Source organism: Xyrauchen texanus, chromosome 14 (genome assembly GCF_025860055.1).
Source record: "Xyrauchen texanus isolate HMW12.3.18 chromosome 14, RBS_HiC_50CHRs, whole genome shotgun sequence".
NCBI lineage: Eukaryota > Metazoa > Chordata > Actinopteri > Cypriniformes > Catostomidae > Xyrauchen > Xyrauchen texanus.
Window position 1 is genome coordinate 5,561,727 of NC_068289.1, and position 12,794 is coordinate 5,574,520.

Sequence of the window (12,794 nt, forward strand, 5' to 3'; positions counted from 1 at the left end):
CACAATTGCTGTCGATTGAGCTTAATTTGTATTGAATATTCCTTTAATTGTGATGTTTTGTGCAAGTGATTCAGAGACTTGTAACATTAATAGTAGCCTGATCCACAAATTATACATTCATTAAAAAGTAAAACAATCCAAGATATTAGAATATCATTTATTCAAATTTATTTTCAAATTTAGAAAACATACAAATGATGTCACAGCTTCAGGTCTTCAGGCACGGGTCATTCTGTCACAACAGATTTTTACCAAATATGCTTCCTCTCTGTAATGTAGTAAAATTAAACAGGCCAATGTTTTGATATTTTTCTTAATAAATATTTAAAAAAATTCACCTCTTTCACAGATACAGTCATACTTAAAGAAACAATCAATGAGTAATATAATTTTTTAAATCTAGAAAAACATGTCAATTAATAAAAATGTTAGCTTTTACATAAATGTTAGTATCCAAATGGTAAAATCTGTCATAGGACTTAAATAAAAGATGTTCTGTTTTCCCTCATTTTACTTTCAACATCTCAAACTGACCTATAAAGGGCAAATAAAATGCCACTCCATTCTGCTATGCTGCAAAGTCTGTTAAACATTTCTGAGGCCAGACTTTAAAGATAAACACAGGTTCTGGTGTACAAGAGGAAGTAATTTTGAAAAGACATGGAAGATCTCTTTAAAAATCTTGGTTTGGGACATTCGAAAAAGCTCTTCTAGACATTAGTCTAGAACGTGACATCATGATGAAAGATATATTCAGAGTTCAGTTGCTTCTAAACAAAGCTGGTATTCTCATCTGTTCCTAATCATACAGACTCATTGTCTTGATCTTTTAGTCCTCAGATGTCTTCTGTGTTCTCTGAGAAGTGTGAATCAGTGACTTCACAGGAGGACAAGCAGCAATGCTACAATGATTGACAGAGTCAAGCTGTTTTGTTCTCGCCCTCGCTCACTCACTCTCTCTCTCTCTCACTCACTCACTCGCTCACTCACTCACTCACACACACACACACTCACACACACACACACTCACACACACACACCAGGATGAGGTGGCAGGACTAGGTTAATGTTGCAGCGATAGAGGTTTGGACAGACGTCCTATGTGATCTTCAGCGTGCTGCCATAGGTTTGCTGTACCACTACCTGCACATTGTCAAGGATGAAGTCAAAGGCCATGCTCCATACAGACTCCGTGGCCTGCTGCATAAGTCTGAGATGAACAGATCAAATTATGTAAGACTTATATATTTTAATCACATACACCCAAATGACTTCTTACAAGTAAGATTTTTTTTTTAATGATCATAGCTAGGAAAAATGTTGATAAAGGGGCAAAGACAGAACAATACCTCTTCATATATTTGATGACAAGGTAGAGTTTCTCCAAGTCTTTATCTTCCACAAGTTCTGTGCAGTACTTCACCACCTGTAGAATGTCCTCTTCCATTGGATCTGAGAGGGTGCAGCACCACACAGTTAAACCAGGTACAAATACATACTTCAAGCCTCATATGGTATGCATGCTGTGGTTCTGGCCTACCTGAGATGGTGGTGACCCATTCATGAAGTAGAGTTCTGAGGTCACTGAATTCAAAAGCTCCAGCTAGGGTCGGAACTGGACGGGGATTCAATTTGGAAATTGTCTCTGGGATTTCTGTGCTCCGAGAGGATAGGCACCGTACATTTTCTGTCTGCCCATGAGAAGAGACAAAATTATTATTATTATTTTTTTTTAAATAACATACAAAACCTTGAATATAAAATCAATATGAAATCAAGTGGCTTACTTTGAATGGAAGAGAGAGAATTTTGGATGGGCCAGACTTGGCAGGGCTGTTTCCAGGAGATCGTTTTTTTAGCGGACTGGAGCCCTTTTTGGCAGGACTAGCATTTCTCTTGTAGCGCCGTTTTATTTTCCCCACTGCAGGCTGCTTTAGTTGAGGAAATGTTTTTTTTTGGTCCCCTACAGAATGTGAGGGAAAAAGGGTTTGGAGACACTGTTTTCTTTCTGACTACATCCAATATGGTGGTTGCAGTTGATTACAAATTTTTACTGACCTAAAAGACCATGAACTTCAGCATTTCCCTTATGTCTGTAAGCTGAACATAGCTCTTCCTGTAGCTCTTTGGGAAGCGCTGCAAACACATCTGGATCAACCTGCTCAATGTTCACACAAAAATGTATGGATGTCTGAACTCGTCACATCATTTACATTTACACTGGAGGCCAAATGTTTGGACTAATGTACAGATTTTGCTCTTATGGAAAGAAATGGCTCCTTTTATTCAACAAGGTGGCATTCAACTGATCACAATGTATAGTCAGGACAATTTGAAAAAACTAAAACTACTTCAAAGAGTTCTCATCAAAAAATCCTCCATGTGCAGCAATGACAGCTTTGCAGATCCTTGGCATTCTAGCTGTCAGTTTGTCCAGATACTCAGGTGACATTTCCCCCCACACTTCCTGTAGCACTTGCCATAGATGTGTCTGTCTTGTCAGGCACTTCTCACACACCGTACAGTCTAACTGATCCCACAAAAGCTCAATGGGGTTAAGATCCATAACACTCTTTTCCAATTATCTGTTGTCCAATGTCTGTGTTTCTTTGCCCACTTGAACATTTTCTTTTTGATTTCAGTTTCAAAAGTGTCTTTTTCTTTGCAATTCTTCCCATAAGTCCTGCACCCCTGAATCTTCTCTTTACTGTTGTACATGAAACTGGTGTTGAGCGGGTAGAAGTTGTCTATTTCTCAAACTAGAGACTCTGATGTACTTATCCTCTTGTTTAGTTGCACATCTGGCCTTCCACATCTCTTTCTGTCCTTGTTACAGCCAGTTGTTCTTTGTCTTTGAAGACTGTAGTGAACATCTTTGTATGAAATCTTCAGTTTTTTGCAATTTCAAGAATTGTATGACCTTCATTCCTGAAATTGATTGACTGTCAATTTTCTAGGGACTTTTTTTTTTATTTTTGACCAAATATTGACCTAAAGACATGCACCCAAGACTTTCACCCACTGTTGCACTTGTGTAGATGGTTGAGTGACAATAAAGGGATTTGATTTGAAATTAGCAATTTAGCCAGATTACTCAAGGATAAGGTTTTGGAGTGATGGCTGCTGGAAATGGTGCATGTCTAGATTTGATAAAAAATGACCAAAAATGAAAATATTTTTCAAATAGTGATGGTGCTGTTTTTACATCAGTAATGTCCTACCTATATTTTGTGATCAGTTGAATGCCACTTTGATGAATTAAAGTAGCAATTTCCTTCCAAACCAACAAAATCTGTACATTATTTCAAACTTTTGGCCACCAGTGTACATTTATGCATTTGGCAGATGTTTTTATCTAAAGCGACTTGCAGTGCATTCAATGTATACTGTAACAGTTTGTGCATTCCCTAGGAATCAAACCCATGATCTTGGCTTTACTAGTGCCATGCTCTACCAGTTGAGCTACAGGAACATCATGTTTCACCATTTCACCAAGTTTTCCTGGTTATTTGGAGATTTTAACAGAAAATACCTGGGAGATGTCTGGGAGCTCCAGAACAATGCCAGTTGCACATGGTTGTCCGGGCTGGTTTGGAAACTGCAGTACAATAGTGCCAGGTGGTAGGCCTGGAGGTGAAAAGGAGGAGGTTCGGGGTGGGGTTGAGAGATGAGATGAGGTGCTGGGATGCTCCTCTCTGTGGGTCCAAGATTGCTCCACCTGTTTCCTAAGCTCTACAGGTAAAGCTTCTAACACAGAATGATCCACCTGTAATGAGAGGAGAAACAGGAGCTAACATTTTGTTTGATATGTTGGATAATAAGTATAAGAATGGATAGTGATTCTTCAGGTAGATGGCAAGGCGACAGTCTCATGAAAATGGTTAAAGCCAGAGCCACCTACAGTTGATGAATGAATAGATACAATACACAACATAATTATACTGTATAGTACATAATGAAAAGGCTGTCTTTCTAAAGTTTCTAAAGGGGTCATGTCATGAGGAATAACATTTTCCTTGATCTTTTGGCATGTAAGTGTTAGACTATGACTACCACCCCTGGAGATGCAAGTTTGAATCCAAGGCGTGCTGAGTGACTCCAGCCAGGTCTCCTAAGCAACCAAATTGGCCCAGTTGCTAGGGAGGGTAGAGTCACATGGAGTAACCTCCTCATGGTCACTATAATGTGTGATTCTCGAGTTGTGTATGGATGCCACGGAGAATAGCGTGGGCCTTCACACACGCTAAACTCCACGGTAACGCAATCAACAAGCCACGTGATAAGATGTGCAGATTGACGCTCTCAGACGCAGTGGCGTTAAATTATTTAATCATTACATATTTAATTGTTTTTATCTGAGGTGCTTTCCAAGCAAATATTTATGCATGTGATTAATTGCGATAAGTTTGTCGGCATACCATGTACCTACTTCGATTAAAAAATTTGAATCAATTGACAGCCCAAACAAAAATGTATCGTTTGGATATTCCTTACTTTGATGAACACATAAGCACACGACTGCCTCTGCAGCAAGACATATTAAGACGTGCCAATTTATAAATCTTAAAACAAGACCCCCATTCTGCATCTTGCTGTTTTAAATATAAACGCGTCCTGGTTAGCCTATTTTTAATTGTTGGTCTATGTAAGCATGCACTAGATGGACATCTTTGAACGTTTTTTTTCCGGCGATATGCGCCATGCTTTAAGAGATCGGGACATCCATGCAAAGCACAATCTTTAAATAAGATACTGCACTCAAACCTGAGAGGGAGATGGCACCTCAATGCTGAGGTTTAGGCATGTCCTGACATGGTTGAGTGTGTGTGGATCAGGAAGTACTCCTTTACTTGTCCCAGGTATTGTATTGGACATGGTGAAGGGTGGTAATGAGGGAGAGGAAACTCTCTCCTGATTGGAGGACAAAGTTATAGATGATGAAGTGCTGGTTAAGACATCTACAAAACAAAACGACAAGGAAAGTCTGTTAACATTTACATTTATGCATTTGGCAGACGCTTTTATCCAAAGCGACTTACAGTGCACTTATTACAGGGACAATCCCCCCAGAGCAACCTGGAGTTAAGGACCTTGCTCAAGGGCCCTACAGTGGCATCTTGGTGGTGCTGGGGCTTGAACCCCTGACCTTCTGGTCAGTAACCCTGAGCCTCAACCACTGAGCCACCACTGCCGCAATGTTAACCAACACATTTTCTGCAAGGACCTGCATGGATTTGTTTTTGTAACACTGAGCTTATGATATGATTTTGATTTTAACATACATCACATGAACACTGCTCTGACCTTGTGCTAGATGGTCTTTGCTGTTACTGTTGGGTGGCTTTTTGGCCATCAGCAGGTCTTTGATGGAGCGGCCATGAGAGGGCCCTTGTCCTGATGGATCTGCGTATGTTCCATCCAGCTGCTGTACCTGAAGCCCCACCCCTCTCATGTCCTTCACATCCAGCTTCATGGCATGGAAAAGCTTAATGGCCTCTGCTGCAATCACCTGACCACTGTCTGTGGCCTGAGCTAGCAAAGCAGACCTGCAGAGCGACAGTAAAAGGAAATTCTCAAACATGCAGTGTCCCCAAAAATAATTGACACTTAAGCCACACTTAAAAATGTATGAAAGTCATTGCTTTGTATAACATGTATGTAAGCATGTATGTATATATATATATATAAACTCAGCAAGAAAAGAAACATCTCTTTTTCAAGACTATGTATTTTAAAGATCATTTTTTGCAAATCCAAATAACTTAACATATCTTTATTGTAAAGGGTTTAAACAATGTTTTCCATGCTAGTTCATTGAACCATAAACAATTAATGAACATGCACCTGTAGAACGGTAATTAAGACACTAACAGCTTACAGATGGTAGGCAATTAAGGTCACAGTTATAAAAACTTAGTACATTAAAGAGACCTTTCTACTTTCTGAAAAACACCAATAGAAAGATGCCCAGGGTCCCTGCTCATCTGAACATGCCTTAGGAATGCTGCATGGAGGCATGAGGACTGTAGATGTGGCCAGGGCAATAAATTGCAATGTCTGTACTGTGAGACGCCTAAGACAGCACTACAAGGAGACAGGAACGACAGCTGATCGTCCTCGCAGTGGCAGACCACGTGTAACAACACATCCGAATGTCTGAATATCACACCTGGGGGACAGGTATTGGATGGCAACAACAACTGCCCGAGTTACACCAGGAATGCACAATCCCTCCATCAGTGCTCAGACTGTCCGCAATAGGCCGAGAGAGGCTGGACTGAGGGCTTGTAGACCTGTTGTAAGGCAGGTCCTTACCAGACATCACCGGCAAGCGACTATGGGTACAAACCCACCTTTGCTGGACCAGACAGGACTAGCAAAAAAGTGCTCTTCACTGACGAGTCACGATTTTGACTCACAAGGGGTGACGGTCAGACTTGCGTTTATCATCGAAGGAATGAGCATTACACTGAGGCCTGTACTCTAGAGCAGGATCGATTTGGAGGTGGAGGGTCCGTCATGGTCTGGGGCGGTGTGTCACTGCATCATCGGACTGAGCTTGTTGTCATTGCAGGCAATATCAATGTTGTGCTTTACAGGGAAGACATCCTCCTCCCTTGTTCAGTTTATGTCTTAGCTGTTGAATATTTTTATGTTCATACAAATATTTACACGTTAAGCTTGCTGAAAATAAAAGCAGTTGAAACTGAAAGGACATTTCTTTTTTGCTGAGTTTATATATGTGTATATGTGTATATATGAGGCAATGAAAGTGTATTGTTAATTTGATGCTCACTATAATTTCCTCAGCGGCAAGGTTGGGAATATTGGAATATTATAATCAATGAAGTTGGTAACGCTGCAAGAGCATGACTTGTGCAGCTTCATTCATTTTAATGGGGGTGATCTATTAGGATGTTTTAGAGCCCATAAAGAAATTCTCTGAATTAACTAGCCTGCTAGACTCTACCCATCAAACTTACAATTAGCTGGCAAAGATTCCTACCAGACATAAGACGTGTGCTAAAGTGCTACGTATCCAGTCGTCTCGTTTTACGGCTGTATTTCACGTGTCCATTTGTGGTTGCTTTAATTGAAATCTAATAACTTTAATTTCTGTTAGATCAAAGCATCCAAGGAGCATCCAGCCTCGAACATCATGGTCCAAATTTTTATTTTAACGTTACTAACGTTATTCACAATAAAGTAACTATGAATGAAACTACTCTTGCTGTAGTTTTAAATGATTTTGACAACTAATGTTCAAGGAATAGAGATGTCACTTCCTTAAACCAACGAATAGTCATAAATTAATCTATATAGGACAATAGCTGGGATTCCATCCACTTATTTTATGCATTTTGGGATATCACATAAAAGGTGCTGAATGGAAACACCAAGATGCAATACGCTTACGTGGATAAATCTTTTAGCATTTATTTTTATAAGAAATGCACATAAACTATGATGGAAACAAATGTACAGAATAAACTCCTATTGAATTTATTAGCAATACAAGATGTGCATAAAAAAAGTCATGTGACTGAATAACTCATTCATAACTGGACTAACCAGAGAACCAATCATTGCCTCTGAAATGTTGCTCTGGTCATCCTGAAATAACGGTCTAGAAAATCCAAAGCCTGCATAGAATTTGCAGAGCAAATAAGTCAAATACAAATGTGCAGGAGCAGGTTTGATTGACACAGTGAGTCACAGTGGCTTTAATTTCTCCAGAAGTGATGATTTTGTTCTTTTGAACACATGGGATGGAAACACAGCTTTAGTCCTACATTGTTTTTGTGATATTCAATTTCACATAAATTAAATTCACAACTTTGATAGAAACATAGCTAATGACATTCTTAGGGTGGACTTCGGTGTGTGCAAAAGTTACAAAATACCACAGAGAAATTCTGGTTACAATTTATCCTGATATCTGTCACCTGGCCAGGTTGTCACAGATACCATGACCACCATATTTTGCTGGCTCTGCAGGAGCCCCAGCTTTCCGCATCATGACCTTCAGTGTAATCCGGCGGCCCTTTAGCCCCGCCCCCTCCAACCTCCTCTGCACCTCCTTAGATAGGTTAGTAAGAAAAGACTCCGCCTCTTCAACCTAGAAAAGAATTAGAAGACAAAGCCAGCTAAAGAGATTCAACAGGTCAACAGACTGAGGACAATAACAAGTAGTGGGTGATTTGAAGCACTTTTGTAACTTGTAAAACTTTGTTCTAACTTGTACACAAAACCTGTGTGAAACGAATGTTGTAATTCATCTCAGCAGACACAGACTTCCTCTCCTTCTTACTGCGCACAGGCCTGTCATCCAGCCCCCTACAAAAGCGGAAGAGTGTCTGACCTGTCCGTGACCCAAACTCCTTCTGCAGTCGAGACATGGACAACTGCTGCAAGTGTCCACAAGTGCTTACTCCCAGGGAGGCCAGCTTGGAGCTCATTGAGCGACCCACACCTCCACAGGCCCACATGCACACAAGCACAACATTACACTCAAGTGTAAAACTCTGCATACAAAGGATATAAATATGCAAAATATGCTGTTCTCACCAGGCAAACTGGAGACAGGTTGATCCCTAATGAAATCATCCACCTCCTCTGATCTGAGGAAGTACTGCCCGTTTGGCTTGGCCTTCCGGGTTGCCATTCGGGCTAGAACAATGTTGGAACCTGGTAGAAAAAAGGAGGCATTATAATAAAAACACAGATTTCCCATTGCTTTTGACAAAATAATTTCCTTAACTTTTCTATTCATTCAAATTGTATATAGACTGTACTCATGAACTGCAAAGTATTTTAGTGCTGAGCATAACTAGAAACAACTATGTGCACTGTAGGAATTTCCATTACTTTAAAATTGTAATACTTCCCATGACTTTTTCAAGCCTGAAACCAAAACCACAATTTTAAAATTCCTTGATATTTCCAGATTTTCCATAACAGCATCTCCTTTACAATAAAAAAAGGATGACTACAAAAACATGTAAAACTACTTTTTCCTATCCCAGCTTAATATGCAGAGACCACTACAAGTAAGCCTATCTTAAATCTAATTTTAATGAAAACTAAAAACATGGTCTCATGAAATCATGTACTGTATTTGATTAATGACGCACTTCTCGGCTTGTAAAACAGTATGTTCTCTGGGTATGCATGCGATAAGTATGAATTGGTTCCGGACATACTTCATCCGGGGAAGTGGGTATTGAACTGTAACCCGAATATATGACGTAATAACAACAACCTTGAAAATAATCTACTCCAAATGTATTAAACACCTTTTAAGCACAAGGAACAACTTTCTTGGTATAGTTATACTCAGAAGTTTACATACACTTAGGTTGAAGTTATTCAAACTATTTTTTTAACCACCCCACAGATTTCATATTGGCAATCTCTAGTTGTGTCTGTGATATAGTCTGTGATTTTCTGGGCTAACATTAACACCCTCTGCAATGCCTTCCTGTCTTGTGCTGTGGTGTTGCCACACCACACAGTTATGCAACAGGTAAACACACTTTCTACAGTACATCTGTAAAAGTTGTTGAGGCTTTGTGGTGACATACCAAACTTCCTCAGTCTCTGAAATAAGTACATCCTTTGATTTGCTTTCTTAACCAACTGCTTTGTGTTCTTTGCCCACTTTAATCTTCGCAGATGTGGACACCGAGGAACTTGTAGCTTTCAACTCTTTCTACCTCAGAGTCTCCAATCATTAGTGGCCGATGGAATCGCTCACCCCTCCTCATGTCCACAACAATCTCCTTGGTCTTGCTGATGTTCAGTGTGAGATTGTTAACCTCACACCAAGTGACCAATTCTGACATCTCTCTCCTGTAGGCTTTCTCATCATTGCCTGTGATAAGACCAATGACTGTAGTGTCATCAGCAAACTTTACTATGACATTGTTGGGATGGGCAGCAACTCAGTCATGTGTGAAGATAGTGTACATCATGGGGCTGAGTACACAGCCTTGAGGTGTGCCTGTGATGAAGGTGCTAGAGGAGTGTTTTCCAAGGTGAACATGTTGGGGTCTACCAGTGAGGAAGTTCAGAATACAGTTACACAGTGTAGGAGGTAAGCTTGGCTATGCGTTTTGAGGGGATGATAGTATTAAAGTGGGTCAGAAGTTTACATACACCTATTTAACTGTGCCTTTAAGCAGCTTGGAAAATTCCAGAAAATCATGTCAAGTCTTTAGGCAATTAGCTTCTGATAGGGAGGTGTACCTGTGGATGTATTTTAAGGCCTACCTTCAAACCCAGTGCGTATTTGTTTAACATCATGAGGAAATAAAAAGAAATCAGCCAAGACCTCAGAAAAAAAATTGTAGACCTCCACAAGCCTGCTTCATCCTTGGGAGCAATTTCCAAACGACTTATGGTACCACGCTCATCTGTTCAAACTATAGTACACAAGTATAAACACCATGACACCAAGCAGCCTCAGGAAGGAGACATATTCTATCTTCTAGAGATTAAAGCAGTTTGGTGCAAAAAGTGCAAATCAATCCCAGTACAACAGCAAGGACCTTGTGAAGATGCTGGAAGTATCTATATCCACAGTAAAACAAGTCCTATATCTACATAACCTGAAAGGCTGCTCAGCAAGGAAGAAGCCACTGCTCCAAAACCACCATAAAAAGCCAGACTACAGTTTGCAAGTGCACATGGGGACAAAGATCTTACTTTTTGGAGAAATTTACTCTGGTCTGTTTAAGCAAAAATGTACCTGTCTGGCCATAATGACCATTGTTATGTTTGGAGTAAAAAGGTTGAGGCTTGCAAGCCGAAGAACACCATCCGAACCGTAAAGCATGAAGGTGGCAGCATCATGTTGTGAGGGTGCTTTGCTGCAGGAGGGACTGGTGAACTTCATAAAATAAATGGCATCATGAGAAAGGAAATTTATGTGGATATATGGAAGCAACATCTCAAGACATCAGCCACGAAGTTAAAGCATGGTTGCAAATGGGTCTTCCAAATGGACAATGACCCCAAGCATACCTTCAAAGTTGTGGCAAAATAGCTTAAGAACAGCAAAGTCAAGGAATTGGAGTGGCCATCACAAAGACCTGACCTCAGTACGATAGAAAATTTGTGGGCAGAACTGAAAAAGCGTGTGTGAGCAAGGAGGCCTACAAACCTGACTCTGAAGTTCTGTCTGGAGAAATGGGTCAGAATTCCAGCAATGTATTGTGAGAAGCTTGTGGAAGGCTCCCCGAAATATTTGACCCAAGTTAAACAATTTAAAGTCAATGCTACCAAATACTAAGAAAGTGTATGTAAACTTCTGACCCACTGGGAATGTGATGAAAGTAAATCATTATACTGTTATTCTGATATTTCACATTCTTAAAATAAAGTAGTGATCCTAACCGACTGAAGACAGGGAATGTTTTCTCTGATTGAATGTCAGGAATTGTGAAAAAAGTATATGGCCAAGGTATATTCAAGGTATATTCTGTGCATTTCAGAATCTCGCCAGATGTAGTAGGTCTTCCGGGTTTCCACTCATACTGTTTTATGAATACATTCAGAAATACTACACCATTGCCATACTATATAGTAGGCAAGTATGTATATTCTGACACAGTGTGTCTCTCTGTGGTGCTATAAAAATTCCTCTGTTTGTTTTGAGTGACCATCCAGCCCCACACAACAGCACTGATCCAACCAATGACATGAGGTGGGACTATCTTTTTGTTCGATCAACAGCAGATCAACAGCTTTAAAGCTTATTCAAAATGACAGATGTCTCTCACCCATTCCAACTGAGGCAGAGCAACCTGTTTTCTCCTTCACATCTGCCCGGATGGTCCTTGCCAGGTCATCAGGAGTGACCCCCAGCTCAGCCAAAAGAGCAGTGGCATCCACCAATGCCTCGTCACAACTCAGTGCCTCGATGTTATGAGTGTAACTTCAAAACAAGAAATGAAAGGCAGAGAATGCTAAATCGCTCGGTTTACAAATACAGTTAGTTAGCAATAAAACATTTTTTATGCCAGGACAAGTCCCAGACACTAAGACAGTTTTCAAAACATCTTGATTTTGTTTGAAATTGTTGCAATTATAACAATTGTGCACAATTCTGTGCTAATTTCAGGCCCTGTAAAAGTTTTAACATAATAAATCTGCATAACTGTACCTGGCCACAGTCTCATACATGGCCAGTGCCACCTCTTTATATGCATGAAAGTCATATGGCACTGACTGTAAATCAGGACAAAGCTGCTTAGCCTGGCCAAAAAACATGCCATTTCGCACACCAGCATGCCTGTCAGAGAGAGAAACATCAGTTTAACCATTGTTGCAAGAGATCAAACAATACTAAAAGGCAGTAAAGGTAGCCGTGTGCATGTTAATGAACAGAACTAAACTGGTAGGGCAGGGTTATAATAAATACCTAGCTTCATAACTGCAGGAGGCAATCTCTGCCATAGACAGAGCAGTCTGGTCCTGATCCACTCCATTATTTTGAGCCTCCTCACACTGTGGAGATGGGGTCATTTCAAGATCACCATCTGTCTTCTCTAAGTAAACAGAAAGCCTAATGGTCACTAAATTTGCACTGCACTTTTTGTGATCTTGTAGGAGTCTGTAGCAAAGTTCAGGGCTCACCAATTCTGTACTGATTCTGTTTCCTCTGATAGTACTGAAACTCAAGTTGAGGATTGGTGCCAGGTCGCTGTGCAACACGGCCTGGACCACGGTTACTTGTTACCGCAACCGGTTTCCCTAGAGTACAATTTGACCATCAATTAAGCTCAGGTATC

At 40.3% G+C, this 12,794-nt stretch overlaps 1 protein-coding gene across 2 annotated transcripts in view; it reads right to left on the reverse strand.

The window, feature by feature from the left end:
* Positions 1-205: 205 nt before the first annotated feature.
* LOC127654538 (DNA repair protein REV1-like) overlaps positions 206-12,794 on the reverse strand; it is a 36,543-nt gene continuing 23,954 nt past the window's right edge. The window contains exons 8-22 of one of the 2 annotated variants that reach the window (XM_052141738.1): positions 12,640-12,756; positions 12,425-12,551; positions 12,167-12,295; positions 11,784-11,938; positions 8,569-8,688; positions 8,253-8,473; positions 7,947-8,119; positions 5,305-5,546; positions 4,765-4,958; positions 3,533-3,766; positions 2,059-2,158; positions 1,788-1,963; positions 1,541-1,691; positions 1,350-1,452; positions 206-1,210 (exon numbers count right to left, since the gene is read on the reverse strand). In XM_052141738.1, the coding sequence (XP_051997698.1) occupies positions 1,099-1,210; positions 1,350-1,452; positions 1,541-1,691; positions 1,788-1,963; positions 2,059-2,158; positions 3,533-3,766; positions 4,765-4,958; positions 5,305-5,546; positions 7,947-8,119; positions 8,253-8,473; positions 8,569-8,688; positions 11,784-11,938; positions 12,167-12,295; positions 12,425-12,551; positions 12,640-12,756 (2,354 nt within the window). In that variant the 3' untranslated portion in view covers positions 206-1,098. The remainder of the gene's footprint in view (positions 1,211-1,349; positions 1,453-1,540; positions 1,692-1,787; positions 1,964-2,058; positions 2,159-3,532; positions 3,767-4,764; positions 4,959-5,304; positions 5,547-7,946; positions 8,120-8,252; positions 8,474-8,568; positions 8,689-11,783; positions 11,939-12,166; positions 12,296-12,424; positions 12,552-12,639; positions 12,757-12,794) is intronic. The other variant, XM_052141739.1, reaches the window with a different exon arrangement.